Raw genomic sequence first — 26,037 nt, forward strand, 5'->3', positions numbered from 1 at the left:
GCTATTTATTATCCTCATGGCTGGCTTCACTACCTAGGTTATCTGACAGAAAAATATCCTTAAACGGAATTAGAGAATTAAGGAAGAAATATAATTAGCAAACCATTTCCATCTCAAATACTAAATGTTTTAAGGAAAAGATTTAATTATTTTTCCTATCATATTAGCAAAGATTTTTTAAATTGTAATATTTAAAAAAAATTTTTTTTAAAAATGGGAATTCCCTGGCAGCCCAGTGGTTAAGACTCCGAGATTTGACTGTTGTGGGCCCAGGTTAAGTCCCTGATCGGGAAACCAAGATCCCACAAGCCGCACGTCACGGCCAAAACATTAAAAAAATTTTTTTAATTGTAATATTTAATTCTAACAAGGGTGCATGTAATATATATAAATGCAATCTATATTGTTGGCTAGAAATCACTCTGGCCATATATAAGAAAAGTGTTAAAAGCTTAGATACTCTGGGACTTCCCTGGCAGTGCAGTGGTTAAGACTCCGTGCTTCCATTGCCGGGGGCGCGGGTTCGATCCCTGGTACTAAGATCCCACATGCCACGTGGCATGGCCAGGGGTAAAAAAAAAGCATGCATACCCTTTAGCAACTTCCCTGGGAGCTGAAGAACTCTAAGTACGAAAAAAGCTTTATGCACAGAGACAGATGTGAGTAGCAGTATTATATTAGAGAATTGGAAATGATCTAAACCAGTTTTAGAGGATCTGGATTCTTATGTTTGAGTTTCCAGATGTTAAATGTCAGGTGATTCCCAGTTTTCTCTGATTCAGGATTCCTTGCTATGTGGAGCTGGGGTGAAGACACCTAGGCTGGTTGAAGATTGCTCCTAGAGGAGTGAGTGTTTGTTAACTGTCTCAAAGGACAGTCAGATAGGTGGCCTGTGGCTTGTGGGGGTAACATTTGACATGGGAGGGGGTGTTTTGCTACAGTGATAGAAAGACTGGAAGTAGCTCAAAAGCCCTGGAAACTGATTGTTGGACTGTCATCATAGGGGTCTTGCAGTCTGTTTAATGAAAGTGCCTCATCTCCTGTGTGATGCCGAAGACCTTTGTCTCTCCCTCAGCTCCCATCCCCATCTTTCCCTCTCTCTTCTCGAATTTCCCCACCAAGTCAACTTCTGTTCCCCTAGAAGGAAAATCTCTAAGAAATGCTTCTTTGCTAGTGGACAATTTAATTGCCACTATCTCATTCCAATTCAAAATAGCCTTTCATCTCCCTCAAATATATTATCTTTGTTTTTTAAAGAAATTCACTTTATCTTTTGCTCATATTATTTGAATTTACTTGACAATAACAGTTATTTACATGTAGAGGCACTTTCCACATTGACTTGATAAATGTGCCCCCCCCCCCCAACAGAGTTAAAACTTGCTATCTTTTACATTATTTTTTGTTTCCAGGGTCATCTATATAATAGGCTAATGCAATAATTAAGAATTTGAATATGACTTTCTACATAAATTAAGCATGGTGAAATATTCTGCTTACAGTTGAAAATTTTTTAATTAGCAAAGTACTCTTTTGAAACTGAGATTGGAAAACGCAGTGTATGGTTGGTCACTTTATCCAGAGAAAAGCAATTCAACAAAGGTGAATTGAGATATAATACAATTTTACTTCAAATTTCCCAACTATAGAAATAGACATTAGCGTCTATGAATAACGTTATTTATAATAGAAATAATTATTAATATCTTTTCAAACAACTCAAGAAATCCACGGGACTTCAAGAAATATAGATGTGTGTACAGAAATCCTTAAGAAGGCTGAAAAGAATACAGTAGAAAACAGGTAGGCAGTGAAGACTCCGTCAACCTCCCATCTGTAAGCCATTTTATGGGATTGATAAATAAGCACAATAAGCAAAAGTATGTTATCTTACTTCATCCCAACAATTTGATCCTTTAGGTAAGAATTATCTGCAGTTTGAGTGTGAAAACAATGAAAAGTTGTAGGGAGAAGGCAGCGAACATATTTATAATATTGGAATTTAAGGCTTCATTAGTGTCCCTCATACAATAGTAACAACAGCAGCAACAATAGTAATACTTATGAAGCCCTTTCTGTGTATCAGGCACTGTTCAAACTGCTTTACCTAAATGAGTTTAATTTTTCCCAATAGCTCTATTTATGGAACAGGCTAGTCCTGATATTAGTAAAATACCTTTTGGCAGCATCTTGGAGACCTTGTCCTGCTTATCTTTTTGGATTAGGGATGGATTTCTTTTTCTTGGGAAATCACCAGGTTGTCAAGTAACTGGGATGAGTCCAAGGGAGAGAGAGGGCAGGTAGATTTGCAGGTGAACGGGGTCTTCCCCTGGGGCACCATTGCTGCCTCTTTTTGACCGTCGTACAGAATGTGAAACTGTTCCCCTTGTACATGGCCTGCACACACCTAACCAACGAGGGCTGGTTTGGGGTGACAGGAAGGGGTAGGCATGCAAGTTTGAGAGTATTTATTCATTAAAACATTTTTTGAGGGGGAAACCCACACCGCGCAGCATGTGGGATCTTAGTTCCCTGACCGGGAATCGAACCTGTGCCCCCTGCAGTGGAAGCTCGAAGTCCTAACCACTGGACCGCCAGGGAAGTCCCATGAGTTTTTTAAAAAACTGGTTATGTGTTACCTTGGTATAATGCAAAAAGAATCATTTTAGAGATGGGCACAGTGAGGGGTATGTGTGGAGTATTTTGCCTGCAAGGGTGTGGTGTTTGCATTCTCGTATGCGTGGGCGTACAAATGCACCAGGGTCATTTCGGGTGGCTCTGTCAGGGGAAGGTGCAGGGGGACAGAGAGAGGTTACCAAAGGTAAGTTTCTGGAGGTCAAGGCTTCAGTCTTGGTCCCAACTCTGTGCCCAGTACTGATGTCATGTGTCACAGTGAGTAAGGCCTCAGTAAACCTGTGCCAGGTTCACTTGAACTCAACCCCTATAAAGCTGGCAAGCAGTGAGAATTCCTAGGACTCCACTTGCCACCGCGTGGCCTCTGGTTTCCCTGTCTTCACAGAGGTGCTGCTGCCCCCTTCTGGGGTTGGTTGGTATTTCTAGGGGGAGTACTTTGGCCGCACTGTGCGGCTTGCGGGATCTTAGTTCCTCAACCAGGGATTGAACCCTCACAGTGAAAGCACAGAATCCTAACCACCGGACCACCAGGAATTCCCAGGGGAAGAACTTTTTAAGGGCTCGGCAGTGCCCTACATGCAAGTCGAGAGACTCTTGAGGCCTGGATGGGACTCAGGACAGACCCAGGTTGCTTGCGCTGTGAGAGAGGCCCTGTTCCTGGAGAAACTACCTATCTGGGAGGATTTGCAGACGATCTGGCTTTAACAGGACTGGAGCTGAAAGTGGGATTATTTGCTGGGATAGCTGTAGTAGAAAGATGACTGCATTGGCCGTCAGGAGAATTGGAATCTAGACCAGCCCTAAATCTTGGGCTCTGGCTTTCTGGGCCTCATTTTCTTTTCTGTAAAATAGGAGGTGAGGCCAGGCCAACTGTGTTCCAGAGAGGGTGAGGGACTTCAGTGGGGATGGGGCTTTAAGTTCTCCCTCCGTCACAGCCTCTGCCTCACTTTGAGCCCTTTTATTTATGGGGTGACATATACTGTTTTGCTGGGGAAAAAATGTCCTCAGAAGTCTGAAAGCCACTGGACTGGACGGTCTCCGAGATCCCTTCCAGCTCTCATGGTGTGATTTTATGGACTTAGAGTTGAGTCACAGACATGAAAGCTGAAATCACAGCACCAGACGCGTCTCTGTAAGTGTGGTGGGTGTTTTGCAGGCGGACAGTCCGGAAGACATGCACAGCTGGATTAAGGAGATCGGGGCAGCTGTCCAGGCCCTCAAGTGCCACCCCAGAGTAAGTCACTTCCTTCCTGTTCACAGTCACCCTCAACCTCGCGATGAGTTGTCCCGAGTGGGTGGGTTTTATTTGGTGATGTAGGCAAGAGGCCCGGTGCCCAGGTGCAGCTGAAGCCCCAGGCTGTCTTGTTTGTTTTTCTCTTTTGACTGATTTGGGTACAAATTTTTATTTTTTGTTTCTTCAGTAGTTGGAGGAGGTGAGGTAGGGTTGGGTAGAGAACCAGAGCTTCTGATGTGTGCTACACACATCCCTGCCGGGCAGACCTTGACACTTTTGGAACAAATGCCGCTGGACATACTTGATTTCTGTAGACACGTGTCTCTGGGCCTGTGAGGTGGTGATCATGGGGTGAGGGGAGGGTTCTCTTCCTGGGGCTTTGGGATAAACATGGTCAGCAAAACCCTTACGTTCTTTTTTTTCTCCCCACCCCTTTTATTCTTGTAGGAAATGTCCTTTTCTCGATCCATTTCTTTGACACGCTCTGGAAGCTCCAGCCTCTCAGGGGGGCACAACTCCGTCTTGGGCAGAGTGCGGCCGCCCATGGAGGAGAGAAAGGCCCTCTGCAAAGCCCCCTCTGTGGCCTCCTCTTGGCAGCCGTGGACACCTGTCCCCCAGGCCGGGGAGAAGCTGCTTCCCACTGAAGAGACTCCTGAGGACTCTCTGTTCACGCCTCGCCTGGGGGAGAGCAGTACTTCCCGGGTGCTGCCCAGCGCCCGGATAAGGCACAGATCGGAGCCCCAGCACCCCAAGGAGAAGCCATTTGTGTTCAACCTCGATGATGAAAACATACGGACCTCGGATGTGTGATGAGGCACAGTGCCCGGGAGGGAGGGGGAGGACTCAGACATGCAAGGGGCCAGGACTCCGTTTCTCCAGCTGCTGGAGGATGGTCAGAGGCCTCCCTGGCGCGCACATCCCTGTGGGGCTCTTTGTGGAGCCGGGGGCCGGGGGCACCCAGCTGACTTTAAAAATAAAAAATCAGTGCAGTGTTTTTAATTTGGGAAAGTCACTAGGTTAGACCTGTGGGCTTGCTTAGTGGAGAGCAGGGTGCCTCTTTCTTGACCCTTGCATGGTCCACCTGGTGAGAGGGGGGTGGAAGTCCAGGTTCATCCCTAGCCAAGTTCCTTGTCCTCGTCTTAGTTTCCCCTTGTTTTCAGGCCAGGCACAGAATCTTGAGGCCAGTCATCTGGTTTTATCCTGTTCCTGTTCATTGGCTGAAGTTGACTGTGAAGTAGGAGGGTGGTAACCAACCCTGCTGAAAGAAGGGGGGAGAGGAGGAGGGGTACCCAGGCTCCAGCTTGGCTGGGATACATTCTGAGGGGAGGTGTTAAAATCTGGGTGCTGGTGGGGGGCCCTGCATGTCAACCAGGGCAGATCTGCCCCCCACCCCGGGACCTCCATAGGGGAAGAAATAGGTACGTCCTGTAAGGTATGGGGGAATAATTCAACCCCAGTGCATCAGCCAGTTTTGGGAATTACTGTATTCTCTTTGACGTGTTCTTTGACCCCAGACCTGCCCACCTTGTTTCTGTGTCATGCCCTTAGGATGGGTTTATCAGTGTTCAGTGCTGTGAACGGGACGGACATCGCCCTTGATATGGCTTTACTTGGAAGTGTATGATAATTCACTTGTGCGATACATCAGATCTGTATTTTAGAGTTTGAGAGCTGCTTTAAAAAGCAGGTGCCGGGAAGAGATGGAGTTTAGTTCATCTGTTTTCCAGACAGAGGAAAAGGTCTCTTTTAGCAAAGACAAATTATCTTGAGTCCTTCCCTCTCGGCTGTTCTTTCACGGGCCGCCAGTAGTCTAGTTTTAAGTGCTGTATGTTGTATACCCTAGCAGATTTGCTTTCTTTCTATTCTTCATGTTGTGCTTTGGATGATGCCTCGTGTCTGTACTTGCATGATGAAACCTTGTCATCTGATGAGGTTCTATGTACTTACCAGCGAGGAGATAACAAAAGATAATCTTGAGAGATAGTTATATTTTTAATAAAATAGAAACTGTGCATAGAAACATTGATTTAGAGGCTGTGCATTGCTGGCTAGAGATTTCCTGGGTAGAAGAGCATAGATTGTACTTCCTGTCCGGTATTTTAGGGTGCACCTTCTTCCATTTGACGAGAGATGCAATTTCCGGGGTCCCTGGGAGAATTTGTCTGTCCAGCTTATGTGGTGAACTGCTACCAGGGTTCCCTAAAGGAAGGGAGCTTAACTCAGTTCTGTCTATAACTTTTTATCAGCTAGATCAATTAATTTTGTCCTTAAGTTAAAAATGAACGAGTAGAGGGGGAGACTGAGAGAAGCGTTTTTACCTAAGTCTGTCCACTTCCCCTCCTTGTGTTCAAATCTAAGGCAGGGGCAAAAACATGTGATCATAAAATCCTTGGTGGCTTGAGGGAAATCTTCTGTTTCTTTCAGGCAGTGTAGTATCCTCGAAGTCTGTGTTAGGTTGAGAACTTTTCTTGCCTGTACTGCTTTGGAGATAACCTTCACGTAAATTGTTTAGTCTAGAGATTCTGGTATAAAAAAGGAAGTCTACTCTGGATTTCTTTCTCTCTCTCGTTTTCTCTCTCTGTTTTCTCTTTTCTGCAGCCTCTTGTATACTTTTGTCCTGAGAAATCCTTGGTTTGGGGATGATTTCTTTATGAGTGATCAAGGTGACAACATACTTCAAGTAGCCTATTTTTAAGAAGCCATTCCCAATTCTTTAAAGTTCTTTGTCTCAGGTTTCATCTTCAAATTTTCCTCAAGAAAATTCTTTGGCTAGGTCAAAGGAAGTGCACAGAGATATGGAACTAACAAAAATAAATTAGGAACTTTTGAGATCTCTTTAAACATTCCCTAACTCATGGAAAGATATCATCTCTTGGTGTTTTTAAGTTGTGAAAATTAACTCATTTCTTCCTCTCTTTTAAATAAACTCTCCTGCCAGATTACTACTGCTAAATTAATTGGCCATTATGGTAAGCTGATCTGTTTCTTATTCAGTAAGATCTATTTTGAGAATGTATTAAATTAAATATACTTACAAACCAGATTGTATTATCATGATAGAGGGAAAACAAGGATTCTAGTTGGCAGATACTTGAGAATTCCAAGTTTGAACGTTGTTAATGTAGTTCCAACACCAGATAAATATAATTATCTTCAGTGAAGCCTAGAGGCATTCTCATTGCCAGATCTTATTTCAGAATTCCTTTTGTGCCCATATTCCTTGGCTTCTGCTTAATTTCACATCACACTTTTTTTTTGTATATCATGTGTTTTTAAATATCTTCGTTGGAGTATAATTGCTGTACAATGTTGTGTTAGTTTCTGCTGTACAACAAAGTGAATCAACTGTATGTATACATATATCCCCTCCGTCATGAGCCTCCCTCCTCCCCTCCCCACCCCCTCCTCTAGGTGGTCACAGTCACAAAGCACCGAGCTGATCTCCCTGCACATCATACCTTTTAATGTCACTACACATGTGAGCCAAAGATAGTGCATATATGACCAAAGCACTTGATTTTTAATGTGAAAAATGGAACCAAATGGAAAAAACAAGGCAGGGATGCAGTATTGGTTCGCATTTAAGTGCATAGGCTCTGGAAGAAATCTGTTAAAAAAAAAAAAGGAACCAAAAAAGGTACTGCATATGTGAATGTGTGTGTGTGGAATAAAAGCATTCTCTGAATTGCGCTGTTTTCATAAGACTTGATGTGGTCTCGACCCGCTGTGTATAACAATTTCAGGTGTCTCCCCTTAGCTGAACTATTATTGTCCACTGTTCTTGAAAATTAAGGGTTTGCTTGTTCAGCGTGAGCTGGTGGCTGAACACAGTGTGGCCTTTTGCATTCTGTGAGATGCTAGTCGTCCTAAGGTGTCCATCAAGGAAAGTGATCTCAGGTGAAAATAGCGGAGTTACACATCGGTTTCTGAGTAGAAACTGTGAGAAAGAGTCCAACTTCATAGTTCACTTGAGGCAGAAGGTGGTCCCCTCCTGTGTCCCCTCCCACCCCACCCCCCCAATGTAACTGTGCTCTGATATGGGCTAAAAGGATCCAATAAATAAGTGGCAGATTCAGTAGTTGAGCAGTGGGATTTGCTATGTGTGTTTTCACTGTTAACCAGATAAATAGGCCTGAGGAGGTAGCAGTGTTTTGGAAACTGAGTTTCCCAAATCAGCTTGGTTTATAAACTTTGAACCTGTCAGAAATGGACATGTTTATTGCATCTTTTCTACCAATGTCACTTTTGTTCCCTTTTACTCCCCTTTTCTCTCTGTTATTGCCTGCAGTAGTGAATTACAGTCACTCATGCTCCGTAGAGTCTGAATAAAGCTGATATTTGGTCGAAAACCGTACTGTTTGACCCCCTCCCCCAGCTGCTCCCGAAGGTGTGGCATGATTCTGTGTTTTGAACTAGTATGTTTCAGCTGTGAAATGCAGTGACTCTAGGCTGAGCTGAGCGCATGGAAACTCTTACGCTTCTCATTTTATGTGATCTCTTAATTGGTATGTAGCAAAAAATAATTTTCTAAAACTGTTTTGTTGCTTGTTTTGTAATAAAACCATGTGAAATCCTGAAATCATGCTTTCCTGACGCTGACCGTCTGTGCGTGGGTGCGTGATTTGTCACATCATTTCCCCCCCCCCCCCATGCTTGGTGTTACGGCTTTCACGCGGCGGGTCCCTTCGGATGGGGGGTGTGTGGCCAGCGACGTGTCCTCATCGCCTGGGACGGGACGGGACGGGAGGGGCGGGGGCGGGGTGGCGCTGATGGTACAGGGGTGTGTGGAGAGGGCTGCCAGGTTCTGCCCCTTAAAGTCGGGGGCCGGCGGAGGCGGCATCCCAGTCCGGAGGAAGCGCTGCTCGTCTGAGAGCAGCTGCGGGTCCAGGGGAAAGTCATCGGAAAAGTGGGAGGGGAGGAGGGAGGGAGCGGGATGACGAGTCCCCGGCTGCGGCCCGCCGGGCTCGGACGGTTCGTCCTGCTGTGGCTGCTGCTGCTGCCGCCGGCGCCGGGGCCCGGGGTCCAGGCCAGGAGGGCCGGGCCCGCGCCGCGCTGCCCCGCCGCCTGCGAGCCGGCGCGCTGCCCCCCGCTGCCGCCCTGCTCGGCGGGGGCGGCGCCGGTGCCCGACCGCTGCGGGTGCTGCCGCGTCTGCGCCGCGGCCGAGGGCGAGGCCTGCGGCGGGGCGCTCGGCCGGCCGTGCGCCCCGGGGCTGCAGTGCCGCGCGCCGCTCGCGCCCGGGCTCCTGGGTGGCGGCCGGCTCGGCACCTGCGGCTGCCCGGAGGCGGGGGCGGCCGCGCGCGGCGGCGACCGGCGCACCTACCCCAGCCTGTGCGCGCTCGGCGCCGAGAACCGCGCGCTCCCGGCCGCGCCGGAGCGGAAGGGGGACTGTGGGGACCCAGGTGAGCCGGGGGGCCGCGCGCTCTCGGCGCCCCTACGTGCTTTCTTAAGGAGCGAGTTCCGATCGCGCGGTTCGCCGCGGGTTTCTCCCTGCTGCATTGCCAGAGGGATGCGACGCCTCCAAGCTCGAGATTTTCCTCCCTCCTTCGGTGTCTGGTTACCGGTTCCCATGTGGTCGCTCCCCAGTTTCCTCCCCAGAGCTTGTTGACCACCGTCTTCCCTTTTAAGTTATTTTCGCATCGGATGACAGGTCTGGTCTCAAGGCGTATCCTCACGGGATCACAGTGAATACATAGGGGGAGACCGAAGAGAGGAGCGGGAGAGAGAGGGAGGAGGGAGGCCGAGAGACTTGAGACGTGATGCCTGATGCGGTCAGGCAGCGAGGGTCCCGACCCCTCCCCACGCCCCAAGAATGGAGTATCTCTTCGCAGGGACCAGAAGTGCAGGCTGCCTCAGGAGCAAGTACAACTTCATCGCCGCGGTGGTGGAGAAGGTGGCCCCGTCTGTGGTTCACTTACAGCTGTTCCGCAGGTAAAGGAGGTCGGAGGAGGACGTCAACTCCCCGGGCTAACCTTTCCCGAGCTCCAGGCCTAACGCAACCGCTCTCCCAGCATCATTTAGTCATAAAACCGCGGTGAGGAAATCAAGCCGCTCGAAGAGGTTGAATAGCCTGTTGGTCGTTTAGCCAAAGAGAGGAGTCATAAGGATTCTGACTTCCAAATCTGGGCTGCTCCTCTCCCTCAGACAAATTCAAGTGCAGATGTAAGAGCTAGAAGGCATCTTGGTGGTAATCTTGCCCGGCCCCTTCTTTCGCATGGAAGGAATCCCAGACCCAGAGAGCAAGAGAGACTTGTCTCACATCACAAGGCCAGTTAGTAGTGGAACCTAAGCGGGGACCAGACTTCTCTGACTCCCTCTCTGCCTGGGTGCTGGATAATGTGACACTAGGTCCACTTTTGCCCCCAGTATTACAATTGGATTAGTCCTCTTTGAAGCAGAGGGCTGCTGCTTTGATCAGCAAGAAGGGAGCATCCCGGGAAAAGGAGAGTTGGAATCAGCTCTCCGTCTTGTTCCCAAGAGATGACCAGGTCACTGAACACACAGAGTCTAATTACATGTGAGAGAATGAAAACAGACAGGGAAAAGTAACATGTCTGAGGAAACTGTGGTGGAAGAATGTTTGAACAATGTGACATTCCCATGCTTCCGGACTGAGGTGGATGCCCTGATCTGCCTGCCCTCTGCTTATGCTGTTGTCTTACTGAGACAGGTCACCTCTCAGCGGTGAAGCTATTCCTGCATCCAGTGGCTCTGGATTCATAGTGTCAGAGGATGGGCTCATTGTTACCAATGCCCACGTCCTCAGGAACCAGCAACGGATCCAGGCGGAGCTCCAGAGTGGGGACCGGTATGAAGCCACTGTCAAGGACGTTGACCATAAATTGGATCTTGCCCTGATTAAGATTGAGCCAAATGTGAGTCCTTGTATTCAGGGATTTTCACCAATTTGCTGAGATTTTCTTCCCCACCCCACCACACATCTTCTCCCTGGTATATGTTTTTTTTTTTTCCTTTAAATAAATTTATTTATTTATTTATTGGCTATGTTGGATCTTCGTTGCTGTGGGTGGGCTTTCTCTAGTTGTGGTGAGCGGGGCTGCGTTGGGTTTTCTGGTTGCGGAGCAGAGGCTCTAGGCACGCGGGCTTCAGTAGCTGTGGCTCGTGGGCTCTAGAGCGCAGGCTCAGTAGTTGTGGAGCACAGGCTTACTTGCTCCGTGGCATGTGGGATCTTCCTGGACCAGGGCTTGAACCCATGTTCCCTGCATTGGCAGGAGGATTCTTATCTACTGCACCATCAGGGAAGGCCTCCTTTTTTTTCTTCTAGTTTTCTTTCTCTCTGTTCTTCATGCCTTCTTTTGTGTATTTTTTTCCATGCCTGTCTGTACCTCCTTAAAAATTTCTATTAACTACCCAGCTGTCCTTTTTTTTTTCTCCTTCATCTTTCTTCAACAGATGCTGCTTCTGGGAGACACATTTCTCTGCTTACACCAGAAATGACTGTAATGAATTCGAAGCTGCTAAGGAGCGCTTTGAGTTCCTTGCTATAAAACGTGTGGTCTGTACCGCAGCAGTGTTGACATCATCTGAGAAATTTTTAGAAACACAGAAACTCAGACCCTACCCAGGTCAACTGAGTCAGAATCTGCCTTTTAGTATGATCGCCAGGAGATTCATGTGCATGTTAAGGAGAAGCACTGCTTTGGGTGACCTTTCCTTTCGTGGCTTATTAACTTTGTATACTTGTGAGCTGGAATGGTGCTAAGTAAATTGCTAAGGTCAGTTTTTGTTCATCAGCTACTTCACTGGCCGTTTACTTATAGTAATTCCTGCAAGCAGTAACTTTAGATTTTTAGAGATGATGCTCTTCATCTTAACAAGTGAGAGTTTAGTGGTAGTTGGAATGTAAGGAAGAAGCCTCAGGCAGTCGTAGAACCTAGGTGGGTGGGTGATTCTTGCATTATGAGTGCCAGAATGGTAGAGACCGTGTCATGCATGTGTTGTATACAAACGCTGATTGATGCCATTCTTAATTTGTCCGACCTGTCCCTCTCCCCCACGTGCAGACTGAACTTCCTGTATTGCTGCTGGGAAAGTCATCTGACCTGCGAGCTGGCGAGTTCGTGGTGGCCCTGGGTAGCCCGTTTTCACTGCAGAACACAGTGACGGCAGGGATTGTCAGCACTACACAGCGAGGGGGCAAAGAGCTAGGGCTGAAGGATTCAGACGTGGACTATATCCAGACGGACGCCATAATTAATGTAAGTTACAGGGGGCTGGGCTGTCCTCAGCCCATAGGATACCAGCAGTGCAGTGAGAAGAACACTTCAGGGTGCTTTCTTGTCCCTTTGGCCTTTTGGGGATGTCCAGAGATCAGGTCTGTCCTCTTGAGAGGGAGGGAATGCCACGCTGTTAGAGGTCAGCCTGTTTGACCTGATACCTGGCATCCACAATATTGGATGGTCTCTTAAGGCCTGTCACAGAGGTCACTGCTGCCGTAGGAGGTGGTGGTCCTCTCACTGTGGTTCTTTACCTGCACCCACATCAGAGTTGATGATGATGGGACCCGACTTTGCCTGCCGTGGGGGAACAGGGGCTCACTAGGGCAGGCTGCTTTTGGTAAACCTCTTTAGGAACTATGTATACATGACCAGGAGAAAAGTACTGACGGCTTTTTCAAATTCTGTCTTCAGCATGGGAATTCTGGGGGGCCTCTGGTGAACTTGGTAAGTGGCCACTTTCCTTGCTGCCTCATGCTTCTTCTTAACTTTCAAAGACTTGACACATTTAATGAAGCAGACTGGGATGTCGCTCTTGTGCAGAGATTTGTGGCGCGGTGCTTTTCTATTATTGCATCTTAAGTAAAGGATTAGGAAAAATTTAAGATCTACGATCGATTTGTCATCTTGACGTGTGAGCTCATCCAACCGAGGGCATCAGGGTTTCCTTAACACCTACTTACATCTCTTCAACGTGCTTTCTGCTTTCATTGGGTACTTAACAAAAGTCCCGAGTACTAAACCCAAATAATGTCAATCGACAGCTGTACTATGTGATGTATATCCTTGAAGACCCCCCTGCTTCTGCACATGAAGAACTAATGCTAATCCCCAAATGCTAATTTAGTATTGACCTGCTTAGAGATGACAAAAAAGCCTCAATGACCATCCATTGCTCTGTCATGTATTTAATTCTTAAATTCTATTCAACATCCCTAGTGGAAATGCCAGGGTTTCTAGTTGCTCAGATACAATAAGAGGGCAGTGCTGTTTGACACACAGCCTGCGACCATGCTCTCTCAGTCCCTTTGAGCTGATTGTTTTTGGTTCCTCTTCACATATTACACTTGCCTGTAGGAGGATGAGTTGTGTATGAAATCATTAGAGCATTTTACTCCTAACATTGCCTGAGATTTTTGTGCCTGCTTTTTCTCCAGTAGACAATGAGTTTACTAGAGCAGGGATGAAATGCAGAATATCAAGCCACACTCCGGACCTACTGAATTATAATCTGTATCTTAATGTGATTGGAAGTCTCTTTTCTATCTTTCCCATTGCCCAACAAATGCACAAAAAGGAAAGTATTTCTCACTTCATAAATTTTGTTTAGTAGAGCTTTGTTCCTAAGGTCAATTTGCTGAATCTTCTGAATAGTTTTGTTGAAGTGTGGCTGAAGGTCAACAGCTTTTTGCCTTTTCTGTGTTTATTTTTAGTCTCATTTAAGGAATGGAAAGGCATATACTCCTTGCCCTCATATCTGTGTCAAAATACAAACTGTGGTTCACTTTGAGCATCAATGTAATTGGGCCAAGAAAAAAATGAGCTCAAGATTAAAGCCCCGAATTCCTCAGCAGGAATTTGCACTTGTGTAGGTCCCCTCTGCTAACCTGCCCACTGTTGGTCCTCTAAGATACCACCCATTGCTCTACCCTAAGTGACCCTAAGCTTCCCTCCTTCCTCTGCTTGTTCAGTCTTCTCAACTGGGCAGCTGAAAGATGTCTCCTCCCTCGTTAGGATGGTGATGTGATTGGCATAAACACACTGAAGGTGACCGCAGGAATCTCCTTTGCAATTCCCTCCGATCGCATTCGACAGTTCTTGGCAGGATTCCATGAGCGCCAGTTGAAAGGTAAGGGGAGTTAAGACTTTTTCTTCCCCTCTTGTGCTTTTCAGGAGCCCTCAAAGGGCTCCAGTGTGGTGGGGACAATCCTTTTTTTTTTTTTTTTTTTTCCTGCCAAGCTGCATGGCTTGTGGGATGCTAGTTCCCTGACCAGGGATTGAACCCATGCCTCCTGTAGTGGAAGTACAGAACCCTAACCACTGGACAGCCAGGGAAGTCCCTGAGACAATCCTTTGAGTTCTGTAGAAAACAGAGTCACTGGTACCCAGCTCCGATCACAGTGACCCAGGCAGCAATACCGGGGGACTAGGTGCCAAACCCAGCGTAAGTTGTACCCAGGGATGTTTGGGTTGAACTCTTGTGGAAAGGAAAGCCCTGGGCTGGAGGTGGAGAGGTGGGCCTGTGCTAACGGCAAAGGTTCTCTGAGCACGTTTGTCTTGGCTGACAGCCTGAAAGGGCAGCTAAAATTGGAAGGATATTCTGTGACTCAGGTGTCTTTTAAGCTCTGCCAAAAGGAAAGAAGTCTTGCTGTAAGTAACACATTATAATTTTCCTTTCCAGGGAAGGCTCTTTCACAGAAGAAATATCTGGGTCTGCACATGCTGCCCCTCACTCTGAAGTAAGCACGGGCGTGACTGTGTCTGGGTTGTTTTTCGAAAGCACAGGCTGTAGGCAGAGAGTCTGAACGGGGAAGGTAAAGCATTCGGACAGCGGCCGGCTCCTGTCGTGACCGCAGGCCCTACTTGTCACAGGGTAGGTGACTGCCTCTGCCAGCACCAGCACACACTGTACTTCTCAGTGGTTTCTTTCACTGTGGCCATACTTTATAATGTCCAACGATTCTAGGCGTCAGCACAGAGGATCAGACCACCTGCCGGGGAAGAATGACGGCTACCAGCTAGAGGGCATCTTCATTCGCTGTGTGTGAGGCTTGAGCAGAGCAGATGGAGTCCCCACTAAGAGCTGGAGGGTTGACCAGGGCCCAGGAGACTAATTTCATTGTGCTTCTTAAGAACCTCATGGGAACACTCTTCTCACTCTTAGCCTGCTTCAAGAAATGAAAAGGCAAGATCCAGATTTCCCTGATGTGACCTCTGGGGTTTTTATATATGAGGTGATTCAAGGAACAGCTGCTGAAAGGTAAGAGAAGCTCAGGCCTCTGTCCATTCTCCTCTGTTCTCACTAGCTGTGCCACGTGGTAAACGTGTATAGGATCTAGACTTGCCCTGTGCAATACAGCAGGCCCTACCTGCCGTGAGGCTATTGAACACCTAAGGGGTTTTTTTTGGGGGGGGTGGCATTTTTTTCTTGGGGGGCGGATTTAATAACCACTTTATTCCATGCACTAGGGAGTTGGGAAGGGACTGGGGCAGAGAGGGTACAATCCTAGATGCAAGGGGGAGCAAGGAGAAGGAACAGGAACCAGGGAAATATATATATTTATATAGAAACTCTAATAACAGAGGAACTGCATTTTAAATTTTACTTAATTTTAATTGACTTAAGTGTAAAATATTTTCCCAGGAAACACACCTTTTTTGTTTGTTTGTTTGTTTTGGGGAGACTGCGTTTCACTTCAATAACTGCATTGTGTAAGAGATCATCAACGTATAGCAGCACATCGGGTGTGTGCTGTTTCTAGAGGATTTCAAAGACATAGAACAGAGTGTAAAATATGTATTAATAGTTATTAAAATATGACATGCTAAAATGATATTTTAAATATAGAGTTAAGGGAGGTATTATTAAAATATATTTTTTCTATTATCTATGTTTCATCTGTTTAAAAATTAAAAAAAATCTTTGTTTACTTTGGCTACCAGAAAACTTAAAATTATATATGTGGCTTGCCTTGTGTTTCTACTGGACAGTGCTGAGTGTGCTTGTAAGGTCACCCCCCTCCCCCCTTTTTTTTTGAAAGGGATGGTTCTCTGCAAGCCCAAGAATTCATCATATGAGTTCATGACATAAGTTTAAAGTAGTTGGGCCAGGAATCCCCAAATCTACTCTTTTGCTACCTTACTTATTAAGAATCACGAGAATCCAGGGGGTTAGGAGTTGAAGAACCTATTTTAGGTACTTTAAAGTACTTTTTTTCTTTGAATTCTGAATGACCGTATCAGAGGCCAGCACTAAACCAACGAACAAACGTACCTAAAGTAAATAAAGGAAGGCTAGAGACATTTTGAGACATTCATAGTAAGTACTGAGAGAAGAGGTGACTTGGCCTGTTCTCCTGGTCTCTCTCTTATACATCTTCCATATCCCTCCTGCACTGTTTTTGTTTTTCAAGAGCTCAACAACCTGCTTAGATTTTGGCAACCCTTTTCATAGGGGAAGACTCTATAGGGTACTAACTGTTCAGGGTAGCTCAGTGCTGGGCCTCTTGTTACTAAATTTGACTCCTCACAGGCTTCTCTAGCCCTTCTTGGTCCCTTCGCCACCCCCCACCCCCGCCCCCACTTATTTTTAACTTCTGGTTCAAGGCCAAAGCTATTTCTTTCAGCTCTTCAAGTCCTTGCTCCTCAAAATGTGATCTGTAGACCAGCGGGAATAGCATGTACTGGAGCTTTTTAGAAATGCAGAGTGACAGGAGCGCCACTGGGAAAGAATTTGGAAAAGAATAGATACATGTAGAGGTATAACCGAATCCCTTTCCTGTACACCTGAAACGAACACAACATACTCCAATACAAAATAAAAAGTTAAAAAAAGAATCAGAATCTGCTTTTCACACAAGATCTTCAGGGGATTGAGAGCACATGAAAATGTGGGAATTCCTGCTTGCCCGAGTCCCTGATAAACCGGACATCGTTCTGTGTCACCCACTTATATCTAAGAATGATGATACTTCCAATAATAACAGCTGGCGTTTATCAACCACATACTATGTCAGACATCATTTAAAGTGTCTTATGTACTTGTTCGAGCCCCCAGTAATGTGGGGATACAGGTGTTATTTTATGGAGGCAGCAGGTGTGGTACAGAGAGGTTAATTACCTTGAGAGTTACATGGGAAGTCAGAGGACAGGGATGTAGATCCTCGCTTGGCACCTGTATTATCCTGCTCTTGCGGCTGCTTTTCTTGTTTCAGAGTGATTGGCAAGAAGATGGGCTTTCAAGTCTGAAAGATCCAGGGTGAAATCCTACTTTAGCCTTTTACAAGTGGTGGGACCAGTGAAGGGTCTTTTATCCCGTCTGAGCCCCACTTCCTCATATTTGGTGCATAGTTTGCTTCAGTAACCCTTTGCAGGTTTTTCTTTTTCTGCTCACAGAACTATCATGAATTAAGTTCTTTCTTTGTGTGCTGTCCCAGGCCTCCCCCTGAGCTGTCCTTGTTCTCAAGGCTTTCTCTGTTTTTAGCTCTACCCTTGAACTTCTCTTCACATCCTCTTCCTTTAAATCTTTTTTTTTTTTTAAATAAACTTAACATATAGTGGTAATCCTCCCATATTATCATTCTCCCCTGGGCCTCCCAGCTTCCTGTTTCTTTCTTTCTTTTTTTCCCCACCATATCTTATGGCTTTCAGGATCTTAATTCCCTGGGCAGGGATTGCACCCTGGGCCCCTGGCAGTGACAGTGCTGGGTCCTAACCACTGGACCACCAGGGAATTCCCCCCATTTCTCTTAAATGGTGTCTCCTGCAGTCATTTACTTTGACTTCCAGCCTATTTTTGACTTTCATCAGCATGGCTATATATTTATTGTAGTGTTTTGTATTTGGAGCTGTTTTTTTTTTTCTGGAATATATATTCTACGTGAAGCAATATGTTGGAGGCTTAATATAATCACAACTTTGAGGAAGAGGAGCATAGAACCAGAGCCTTAAATATTTAGACCTTGGTGACTGGTTTTTGACTTACTGGAAGCTGCTTCCGTTGTGCAGCTCAACATACCCTCCAGGTCCATACTCTGTGCGCGAAGATGGGGCAAGTAAGCGGGCTGTCAACGTCAAACCGATTAGAATGTAACTGTCTGAAAAAATATACATTGCTTAGGCTTTTCACGATTGCTGAGAGTATGCTTCAGGTGAAGTGAGTTCAGGGAATAACAGAAATGAAAAGCTGAACTCCCTATTCCAAACCAAATCCAGTATATGTGAGGAGCAAACTTCTTACACATGATTCTGGAAGAATATTAGTTTTAGAAAGGCAAATAGGGTTGTTATCCTCTGGTGATTTTGCAGTGTATATTAGAACAGCCCTCATATTGGGAAGGATGGAGGCTATTTCTGGTTTCCTGGTTTGTACGTTTAATGCCAGCAAAATAGTAGTGCCTTAAGAGGCAGACATTAAATTCTAGATTGGGATAAAGAAAACTCTTACAGTTTCATGGTCCTTTTTTCTCCCCTCCCAGCTCTGGGTTGAGAGACCATGATGTAATTGTCAGCATAAATGGACAACCTGTCACCACGACAACCGATGTGATTGAAGCTGTTAAGGCCAGTGATTTGCTTTCCATCCTGGTTCGTCGGAAGAGTCAAACTTTGATCCTGACAGTCAGACCTGAAATAATCACTTGAGTGTCTTGCTTTAAAGACAAATTATCTAACAAAACCAAAGCTATATTACCTGGTTTGTATTGAAGATGTGCCAAAGGTGGCAAGGGGTCTTAGGATCTCTTTCTTATAAAGGAAAATGAATGCTTTAAAACACACATACGCACGTTCTGGAACCATTAGGTCTGGGGGTATTACAACTGCTGCTTAAAAGCCTTCCTAAGGCAAGTGGAAGAAGGACATGGTGCCAGGAAGTCTGGGGAGCTGATAAAATTTTATTTAAAGACAGGAAACAACTGAAAACAGGCACAGTTTCTAATTTAACCTTGACAGAAGGACACTTCAGCATTTTAAAACTTCTCTATAGCCACAAACTGGATATAACACAAACATACACACACAAATAGATCTAGCTACCAAATATTAAGAAACAAACTGAATCCAGAGTGCAAAGGAAATCACATTTTTAAAAATATTCCTTTACTCAAACAGTTTTTCAGGTTGTATCACATTTGGCCAGGGTTTGTGAATACAGAGGATGGGCATTCCCTAGAAGCCGCACTGAAACTGACAAATGTGGGTTGTCACAGAGGAATATAAAGATTCTCAGGTTGTCACCTAGCAGTGGAAACAACTTTGGTCCCCATCAACTTTTCTGTGAGAAGGGCTTCTTCTCTAAAACCCAAACTTTAATAACTTATAGACTTTTACCTCTTTACCCAAGCTCTTCCTCCTGGAAACATTAATGATGAATGATTTTGAGTCTGAAAGCTGCCACAGTTTATTTTTTATTTTTAAATAAAATAACTTTTGATGGGGTTTGTGAATATCCTTAAGGAGATTTTAAATTTTGTTTTAAAGTGTGTGATGAAGCAGGATTTGTGGTTTAAAGTAGTATCTTATTTGGGGTAAGATTTCAATTTTAGTTTGTTTTCCAGATTTTTCTTAGGAGTTTTTTTTTTTTTCTTTTTAAAAAGAGGCATCCTTGAACCCTCTTAAGTTCTATGCAAAATTTTATGTGTATATGCATTTTTCTGGGGAGAAGGTACAGTTTCTTCATGACTCAACAATTTAAAATATACTGCCTTAGGGTGTAGAGATTATATATAAGAATCTATCAATTATTACTGTTATAAAGAAGGTTAAGGTCAACGTGGTATAGAACTTCCATGACACAACAGAGTAACCTATTTTACTTTTTACATAATTGCCACCATTTACTACCATTAGAATAGTGGTCACATCAATCAGGGATAATAAAGCTGAAACTCAGGAAAACTGCTTCATAGTGACGGAGCATATCCAGAATTATTTTAACTGGGATTCTTGGTCTGTCACTTATTATGAGACTCAACTTTGAGCAGTTCTGCCTTGTTTCTAGAATTTACAACTTGCCAGATTAGCAGGCTCTTAGTTTGATTTACCTTCCAAACCCCATTTTTACCTTATATTTAATAGTCCTTTTCAACTCAGATTTGCAAGGGATGGGAACTAAGTTTGAAAAACCACTCATAATTCAGAACATTTTCTTTTATTCCCAGTGATATGGGAACTCGAGAGCTTGGCTGTCTCCCTCCCTGTGACTGACTGCTGTAGCCCACAGTGAGAGATTTGGGTACCATGCTTATTTTGACAGAATGTGTTCAGTTTCTCTTTGCCCCGCAAATCACATCCTAACTCTACCCGGCACTCAGTAGTAATATCCTTTAATGAAGAGTCTGTTTTTCTTTCCAAGGGCACGAGGGCCCTCATATTATCTTACCTAATGAAGAGGAACAGATTTACAGTTACTTGTATGAAATTTTTTTTTTTTAAACCAGTCTACAACATAGGCTTTCTAAACTGGTAAATACCACTTTTTCGATAGGAAAATTCTGCCAAAGGGATAGCTGAACACAGACATGTCTGGCTTTCAAAACATAATTGGAATGAGGAAATTACTGTACTGGATATACTCCCTCTCAGGCATAAAAATGATGAAACAATAGGGTTTATTAACAGGCTCATTTCAAATGCTTAATTTTAGCGCAACAAATATAATTTTGAGTTTCACTCTACCTTCTGAAAATACCCAAACAAGCATTCCAGGTGGGCAACATTTATTCTGCAATTTAAATTCAGAAAGTCAGAATTTCAGTGTGTATTAAAATCCATCGCCGTTTCTACTTCTGCTGAAGATGTTCATTGGTTTGGCTTCCAATCTCTACTGCGTGAAGACTCAGGGTCACAAAAGGCACAAGGCTAAAAATATTCACTTTGTTTATCCTGTTGGGTCCACTTGTTCCAAAGGATTGATAATAAAGCAACACACAGAAATAAAGAGTATGGAAACTCTTCTGCAGCTTCTCAGTTAATCACTCTCCTTTATAGTTTTTGTACACGAGGAAAGGTACAAACTTGATACCCACAATACTGTGTTTGTCATTTCTAGTCTGCAAGGTAAAGTCTGGGTTGAAAATCCACAGTCCAAAGAAACCTTCCTAACCAAACCCACTCCCCCCAAAGAGGGAAAGTAATGGTCAGGTCTGATATCCAGGAATAGTTTTGAGCCTGTAGAGATGAATTCAGGAGACTTGCCTCTCTGGGCCACAAGAGCAGCTCTTTTTAGTAAACAGTGCACCAATTGCTGCCGTCACTTGGCATCAGCCCTCCAGTAATGAGCAAAATAAGATCGACAAACCACCAAATCCCAAGTCCTCCAAGTGTCAAGAGCTTCCCGACTGCTGTGCCCGTGTGTCCCAGGCAGAAACGATCCACTCCAAAACATCCCAGGAAGAAAGAGTAGAGTAAAGTGGTTATGAAGTAGTGTCCGGTATACCTAGACAAAGGGAATTAAGAGGAAGATGTTTACCACGTGAAAATGAAAACACTTAAGAGTAGTGAATTTCACGTAAGTGAAAAGATGGTGGGACAGTCCCTCTGTGACCATTTACCCCCCCCGCCCCCCCCAAAAAAAGGAAAATCTATAGTTCGTCAGGAGTCTCAAAAGAGTACTTGCTAAGGAATGGAGGACCTATAGGAACCAATACAGAGCTGGACTGGACAAGAAACTACCAAGCACATTTGCATGATAGGTATCCTGGTAGGAGTGGAGTCTGGGCCCCCATCCTTCCTATACAGCCTCCTTTCCCAAGGGAGGCTGCAGTTCTGAATGCAGTTCTCAAGTGAGGTGTTACTGTCTCTTAAATCAACACTGATCTCCATATTCCTTTCCGGCTGTTGTGTGGCACCTAAAAACGGGACTTCTCTGTAATGTCTCCTGTTTCACACACTGTGATGACACTCAATTGCAGATGCTCTAATAGCATCACTTAACACAGTCACAGACTCTCCATTAGCAAATCGTACAGGTAAATTCTGTGGCTTCAAGCAGGGTTTATAGAAATAACCCTAATTCTTTACATAATACTGATTTTCAGAGAGAAAGACCCATACTTTTCGTAATAAAATCTTTATTCCTCAAATGCTAAGGCTATTTTCAAAGGATTTATGCCTATCGTAGGACTTCTGGAGCTACACCATCTGATCCAACTCCTTCATTTTGCAGATGAGGAGACAGACACTCTGGGTGCCCAAAGGTCCTTAGCTGGTTGGTGAAAGAGACGTTTAGAATTTACAGCCTCTGGTCTGCCGTCCAGTCCAGTGTCCCCTCTGTTATAATCACACTGCCCGTGTCCATGAAGTATGCACAGCAGTAATCGAGCTGCCCCTTTAACACTTAAGGTAAAAGAAAAAGTCACATCAAGAGATGACAAAACAGCTCTACCGCCATCCAAGTAACAACTACTCTGTTCAGAGTGACACTTACTTTATACAAGGTTTATTCTCTCGTAGGAAGGTCCTGGGACTGGCACATTCGATTCCGTCCAGGGCCCGGCACTGGACGGAAGTGTGCTCCACGTCACTGTAGGCCTGCCCACCAAACTGTGGAACAACAACCAAAAAAAACAAAGCAAACAGCGCAACTCACCAGCGCTAGTAACACAAAATATACCTTTACATGAATTAATAAAAGCTGACCCCAGACGATAATTTTTCTAACAAAGGTGGGGTAAAGCTGTGCTAAACAGCAAGGAATTTAGTGACATACTTTAAGTGATTTTAAATTAGTCCATCCTAAATGTACATTGTTTTAAATAAACTCTTTTTCCCCTTTCCTCATGAATACCTTCTTTAACAATACAGTAAAACAATTTATAATCAGTTTCATTAAATGCCATTTAGAATAGATGGACACAGTGCTTTAAATATCCCATGTTTATAGGAAAAAAGAGCACATTACTGAGCATTTGGGAACGGGTATTTAAAAAGTCAATGTGTATTCGAGGTCTGTTTTATATATATTATAAATGAACTTCATTAGGAAAGAACTCAGAATATCAACTGCCTCATGACTTGACTTAGGTTGTGAAACTGTGATTTTCAGCTATCTGTAACACATCCATAGTATAAGTTTAAATTCCAGCAAATTCCATTTCAGAACAGGACATCTGACCCTTTGTGTGATTGAACTCTAGCAGAGAAAGCACAGCTGTATGTTCTCCATTGGCACCTTATTAAGCACTTCACTCCTTTTTTTTTCTTCTAAATAAATTTATTTATTGTTTATTTATTGGCTGTGTTGGGTCTTCGTTGCTGCTCATGGGCTTTTTCCAGTTGCCGTGAGCGGCAGCTACTCTTTGTTGTGGTGCACAGGCTCCTCATGGCGGTGGCTTCTCTTGTTGCAGAGCATGGGCTCTAGGTGCGTGGGCTTCAGTAGTTGTGGCAGATGGGCTCAGTAGTTGTGGCTCACAGGCTCTAAAGTGCAGGCTCAATAGTTGTGGCACACAGGTTTAGTTGCTCCGTGGTATGTGGGATCTTCCTGGAGCAGGGATCAAACTCATGTCCCCTGCATTGGCAGGTGGATTCTTAACCACTGCGCCACCCAGGAAGCCCCTTCACTCCTATTTTTGCTGGAACATTCCTCAAAGGGAAGAGGGTGGGAGATGAGGATGCCTACTCCTTGTACCTCCCAGGACTTGGGTGCCTGAATGTTGACAGTCCTCCAGGACTTAGTGGGGAAGTGACAGTTTGAGCACCTTGCCAGGGTCAATCCAGTGTTTAATGAAAATGGGCAAAAGTAAGTGAACAATACACACTCAAATATACAATACTCTATACACACTCTATACAATACTCACTCAAACTTCTATCAATAATTACCCATAGAACAAAATCTCATTGTATTGAAAATATTTCTCTACACCGGTCTGCACTAAGAGTTGCCTTTTTGGCCTTATAACTTTCAGGTTTATTCCTCTGTGTCTGATTTAGCACAAAGAATATCTTCCCATAATTCCCTTACAGCTGACCGTGTCTTAACTTGCACTATGCAGCATAATGTAACGGTGAGCCCACAGTGGGGAGGAAGTACGTGAACTTCACTGGTGTTGGGGAGACTGACTAGGAAGCATGCATTCAGCTTCAGGGATTTTATTAATGGAACTGAATGGCTTCTTTCTATTTCCAGAGGCCATTATCATCAAAGGCTACTCCTGAATGCTATAACCCCCTACAAAGACATGTACTGATAGACCCTATCTATTTCCTAAGGACACAGTGGAAACCGCTTGTCTGGTGAAAAGATAGGTCACTGGCAAGAGGAGCTTTGCCCCAAATGCATGTGTAATGAAGATACTGCTCAATCCATCATCAGTTTTAGAAACTGCATAAACCTTTCTTTTGCTCTTTCGGGGAAGTACATGCCCTGAAGGATAGTCAGGGGTGATACTTGAGCTCTAAATCTGTCAATCTCAATGGCCAAAGGAACCAAAGACAGGTTGGTCTCTGCACCTGGGTAATTCTGGCACAGAGACTGCTTCCTCCTGAGGAAACTAAATGTCTCGCTCAGCCACTGACCCTGGCCATGCTGGAAATTTCCAGTAACAGTCATTCCAATGAATTTTACAAAAAGGTAACTTCATACCCCTTATACTCTTCTGTAACAGCATTTAGCCAGTACTCTTTCCCTATGGAAGAGTTTGCTTATACAACAAAACAGAAACCCACCTTGAGACAACCATAACCAAGTTCCTGGGATGCCGTTGCATTTCCAACATGATCCACTGGGTCTTCACATTCAATAAACTCATCAGGTCTGAAAATCACCAGTAAGATCCTCGTGAGCATCATCATTAAGGTCTTTGCAAACGGCTGTGCACATGTATATAATCAAAACAGGCAAGAGACTTTTCTTCAAGTTTTCTGGGGGTTAATTTCATCCTGACTCTTCCCCAAGACAAGACATGCTGTCAATCAGGCTGAAGCACCGCAGGTCAAACAGCCATCCAAATGACCCTTTGGTTGGGGCAGGGGGTGGTTCTGGTCCTATTTCTACACGGATTCTACCTTTGCCATGGCTTCAACTCTTCTCTAGGCAAACAGCCATAAGGCTAGGGAATGCAAAATTGAAGCCAAAAGATTCCCAGCTCTCTTTGCATTTCCCAAACGCCTTTCCTTATTTGACTTAAAAAAGATGTTACAAATTTTGACTTGGTTCTGCAACGGTAAGGACATTGCTTTTTTTCTCTTCTTTTTTTCAAGGAAGTGCCTTGTAGGGACAAGTAATTGACTCCATTTGTGCCCCACTCCGCACCAGCACCTACAACGCTTTCTCCTTCGGTTAAAGGGAGCAGGACAGAGAAGGCACAACCTCGTATCCTTCTTCCGGAGGCTATATGATGTCACTCCTCCCTAGTTGTCCTCTCTTGAGATCCCAAAGGAACTGCCACCGACACACAGGGTTTCCCCCTGCATCAGTGAGACCAGTGAGCAACCTGTCACGATCTTTCCCTCCCGCGTGTTGACTCTCAGGCCCTCAGGAGGAGAGGGTCCGAGGAAAGAGCAGCCTCCCTCCTTCCTCTCCCCGCACAACACCCATATATCCCAGGCCCCATCTCCATTTCCACCCGCCTCAACAACCGGGTAGCTTACAGGTAAGAGCAAAGGATGACTGGAGAGTGGGGGTCGCCATAGTCCCAGCTCGCAGGGCCGGTGGAGCCCTCCGGGCGGGCGACGCCAGCGGATGTGAGCTCGGGCTCGGCGGTAGTGTTGTGCGAGTGGCTCCGAGAGACACAATGCAGCAGAAGTAGGTTCCCCAGCAGCAAAGCCGCCTGGCCGCAAAGAAGTAAGTAACTCACCGGGCAACCACCCAGCACCATCTTCCCGGGCCCAGTGGCGGAGACCCGGCCTCAAACACAAACCCCGACCCCGGCCGGCACCACGGACCCGAGCGCCGCCTGGTCCAGGCCTCTCCGAGCAGCCCCCGCTCCCGGCCGCCAAACAGCCAATGGGAGTGCGGCTCAACGCTCCGCCCAACCCCGACAGCCAATAAGGAGAGGCTGCGCTGGAGGCGGGGCTGCGCTTCGTTTCTGCCTGTCAATTCCGCTTCTGCGTCTCATGCTCCGCCTGCTTTTTCTCTGAGCGCTTCCTCCAATGGGCTCCCTCGACCCCCGGCGTAGGCGGGCCTTGGAGGGGGGAGGCGGGGCGGAGGGCGGAGGGCGGAGGGCCGGAGGGCGGTGGGCGGAGGGCGGAGGGCGGCGGGCGGTGGGCGGGGCA

At 45.5% G+C, this 26,037-nt stretch overlaps 3 protein-coding genes across 10 annotated transcripts in view; 2 read left to right on the forward strand and 1 right to left on the reverse strand.

Moving 5' to 3' along the window:
• Positions 1-8,452, forward strand: part of PLEKHA2 (pleckstrin homology domain containing A2) — a 58,304-nt gene extending 49,852 nt beyond the window's left edge. For all 7 annotated transcript variants that reach the window (XM_057697190.1, XM_057697188.1, XM_057697195.1 and 4 more), the window contains 2 exons: positions 3,791-3,868; positions 4,316-8,452. In XM_057697190.1, the coding sequence (XP_057553173.1) occupies positions 3,791-3,868; positions 4,316-4,678 (441 nt within the window). In that variant the 3' untranslated portion in view covers positions 4,679-8,452. The remainder of the gene's footprint in view (positions 1-3,790; positions 3,869-4,315) is intronic.
• A 260-nt stretch (positions 8,453-8,712) lies between these two features.
• On the forward strand, positions 8,713-18,473 carry HTRA4 (HtrA serine peptidase 4). Its single transcript, XM_057697542.1, has 9 exons — positions 8,713-9,267; positions 9,697-9,796; positions 10,536-10,740; positions 11,890-12,084; positions 12,517-12,549; positions 13,837-13,951; positions 14,504-14,561; positions 14,987-15,082; positions 18,300-18,473. Exons 1-9 carry the CDS (start codon positions 8,802-8,804, stop codon positions 18,463-18,465), a joined length of 1,434 nt encoding a protein of 477 aa, XP_057553525.1. The 5' UTR covers positions 8,713-8,801; the 3' UTR covers positions 18,466-18,473.
• A 2,316-nt stretch (positions 18,474-20,789) lies between these two features.
• Positions 20,790-25,865, reverse strand: TM2D2 (TM2 domain containing 2). Of its 2 annotated transcripts, XR_009047782.1 has the most exons (5): positions 25,414-25,751; positions 24,490-24,577; positions 22,250-22,365; positions 21,877-22,158; positions 21,142-21,259 (listed from the first exon to the last, which is right to left on the reverse strand). XR_009047782.1 is itself a non-coding variant. In XM_057697544.1 (4 exons), exons 1-4 carry the CDS (start codon positions 25,638-25,640, stop codon positions 21,046-21,048), a joined length of 645 nt encoding a protein of 214 aa, XP_057553527.1. In that variant the 5' UTR covers positions 25,641-25,865; the 3' UTR covers positions 20,790-21,045. The 2 variants fall into 2 exon arrangements, 1 of the variants encoding a protein (XP_057553527.1); XM_057697544.1 differs by lacking the exon at positions 21,877-22,158 and having other exon boundaries at positions 20,790-21,259; positions 25,414-25,865.
• Positions 25,866-26,037: the final 172 nt, after the last annotated feature.

The sequence above is a fragment of the Hippopotamus amphibius genome, chromosome 10 (assembly GCF_030028045.1).
Source record: "Hippopotamus amphibius kiboko isolate mHipAmp2 chromosome 10, mHipAmp2.hap2, whole genome shotgun sequence".
In the NCBI taxonomy this organism is placed as follows: Eukaryota; Metazoa; Chordata; class Mammalia; order Artiodactyla; family Hippopotamidae; genus Hippopotamus; species Hippopotamus amphibius.

What these genes read in the sequence shown, in the direction of transcription:
- HTRA4 (XM_057697542.1), top strand. Translation starts at nt 8,802, where the DNA reads ATGACGAGTCCCCGGCTGCGGCCCGCCGGGCTCGGACGGTTCGTCCTG. An exon ending in GGGGGACTGTGGGGACCCAG is followed by an intron (nt 9,268 to 9,696) that starts GTGAGCCGGGGG and finishes ATCTCTTCGCAG; the next exon opens with GGACCAGAAGTGCAGGCTGC. An exon ending in TGATTAAGATTGAGCCAAAT is followed by an intron (nt 10,741 to 11,889) that starts GTGAGTCCTTGT and finishes CCCCACGTGCAG; the next exon opens with ACTGAACTTCCTGTATTGCT.
- TM2D2 (XM_057697544.1), bottom strand. Translation starts at nt 25,640, where the DNA reads ATGGTGCTGGGTGGTTGCCCGGTGAGTTACTTACTTCTTTGCGGCCAG. An exon ending in GTCATCCTTTGCTCTTACCT is followed by an intron (nt 24,578 to 25,413) that starts GTAAGCTACCCG and finishes GGTGATTTTCAG; the next exon opens with ACCTGATGAGTTTATTGAAT. An exon ending in GAGAATAAACCTTGTATAAA is followed by an intron (nt 21,260 to 22,249) that starts GTAAGTGTCACT and finishes CCCTTTGTCTAG; the next exon opens with GTATACCGGACACTACTTCA.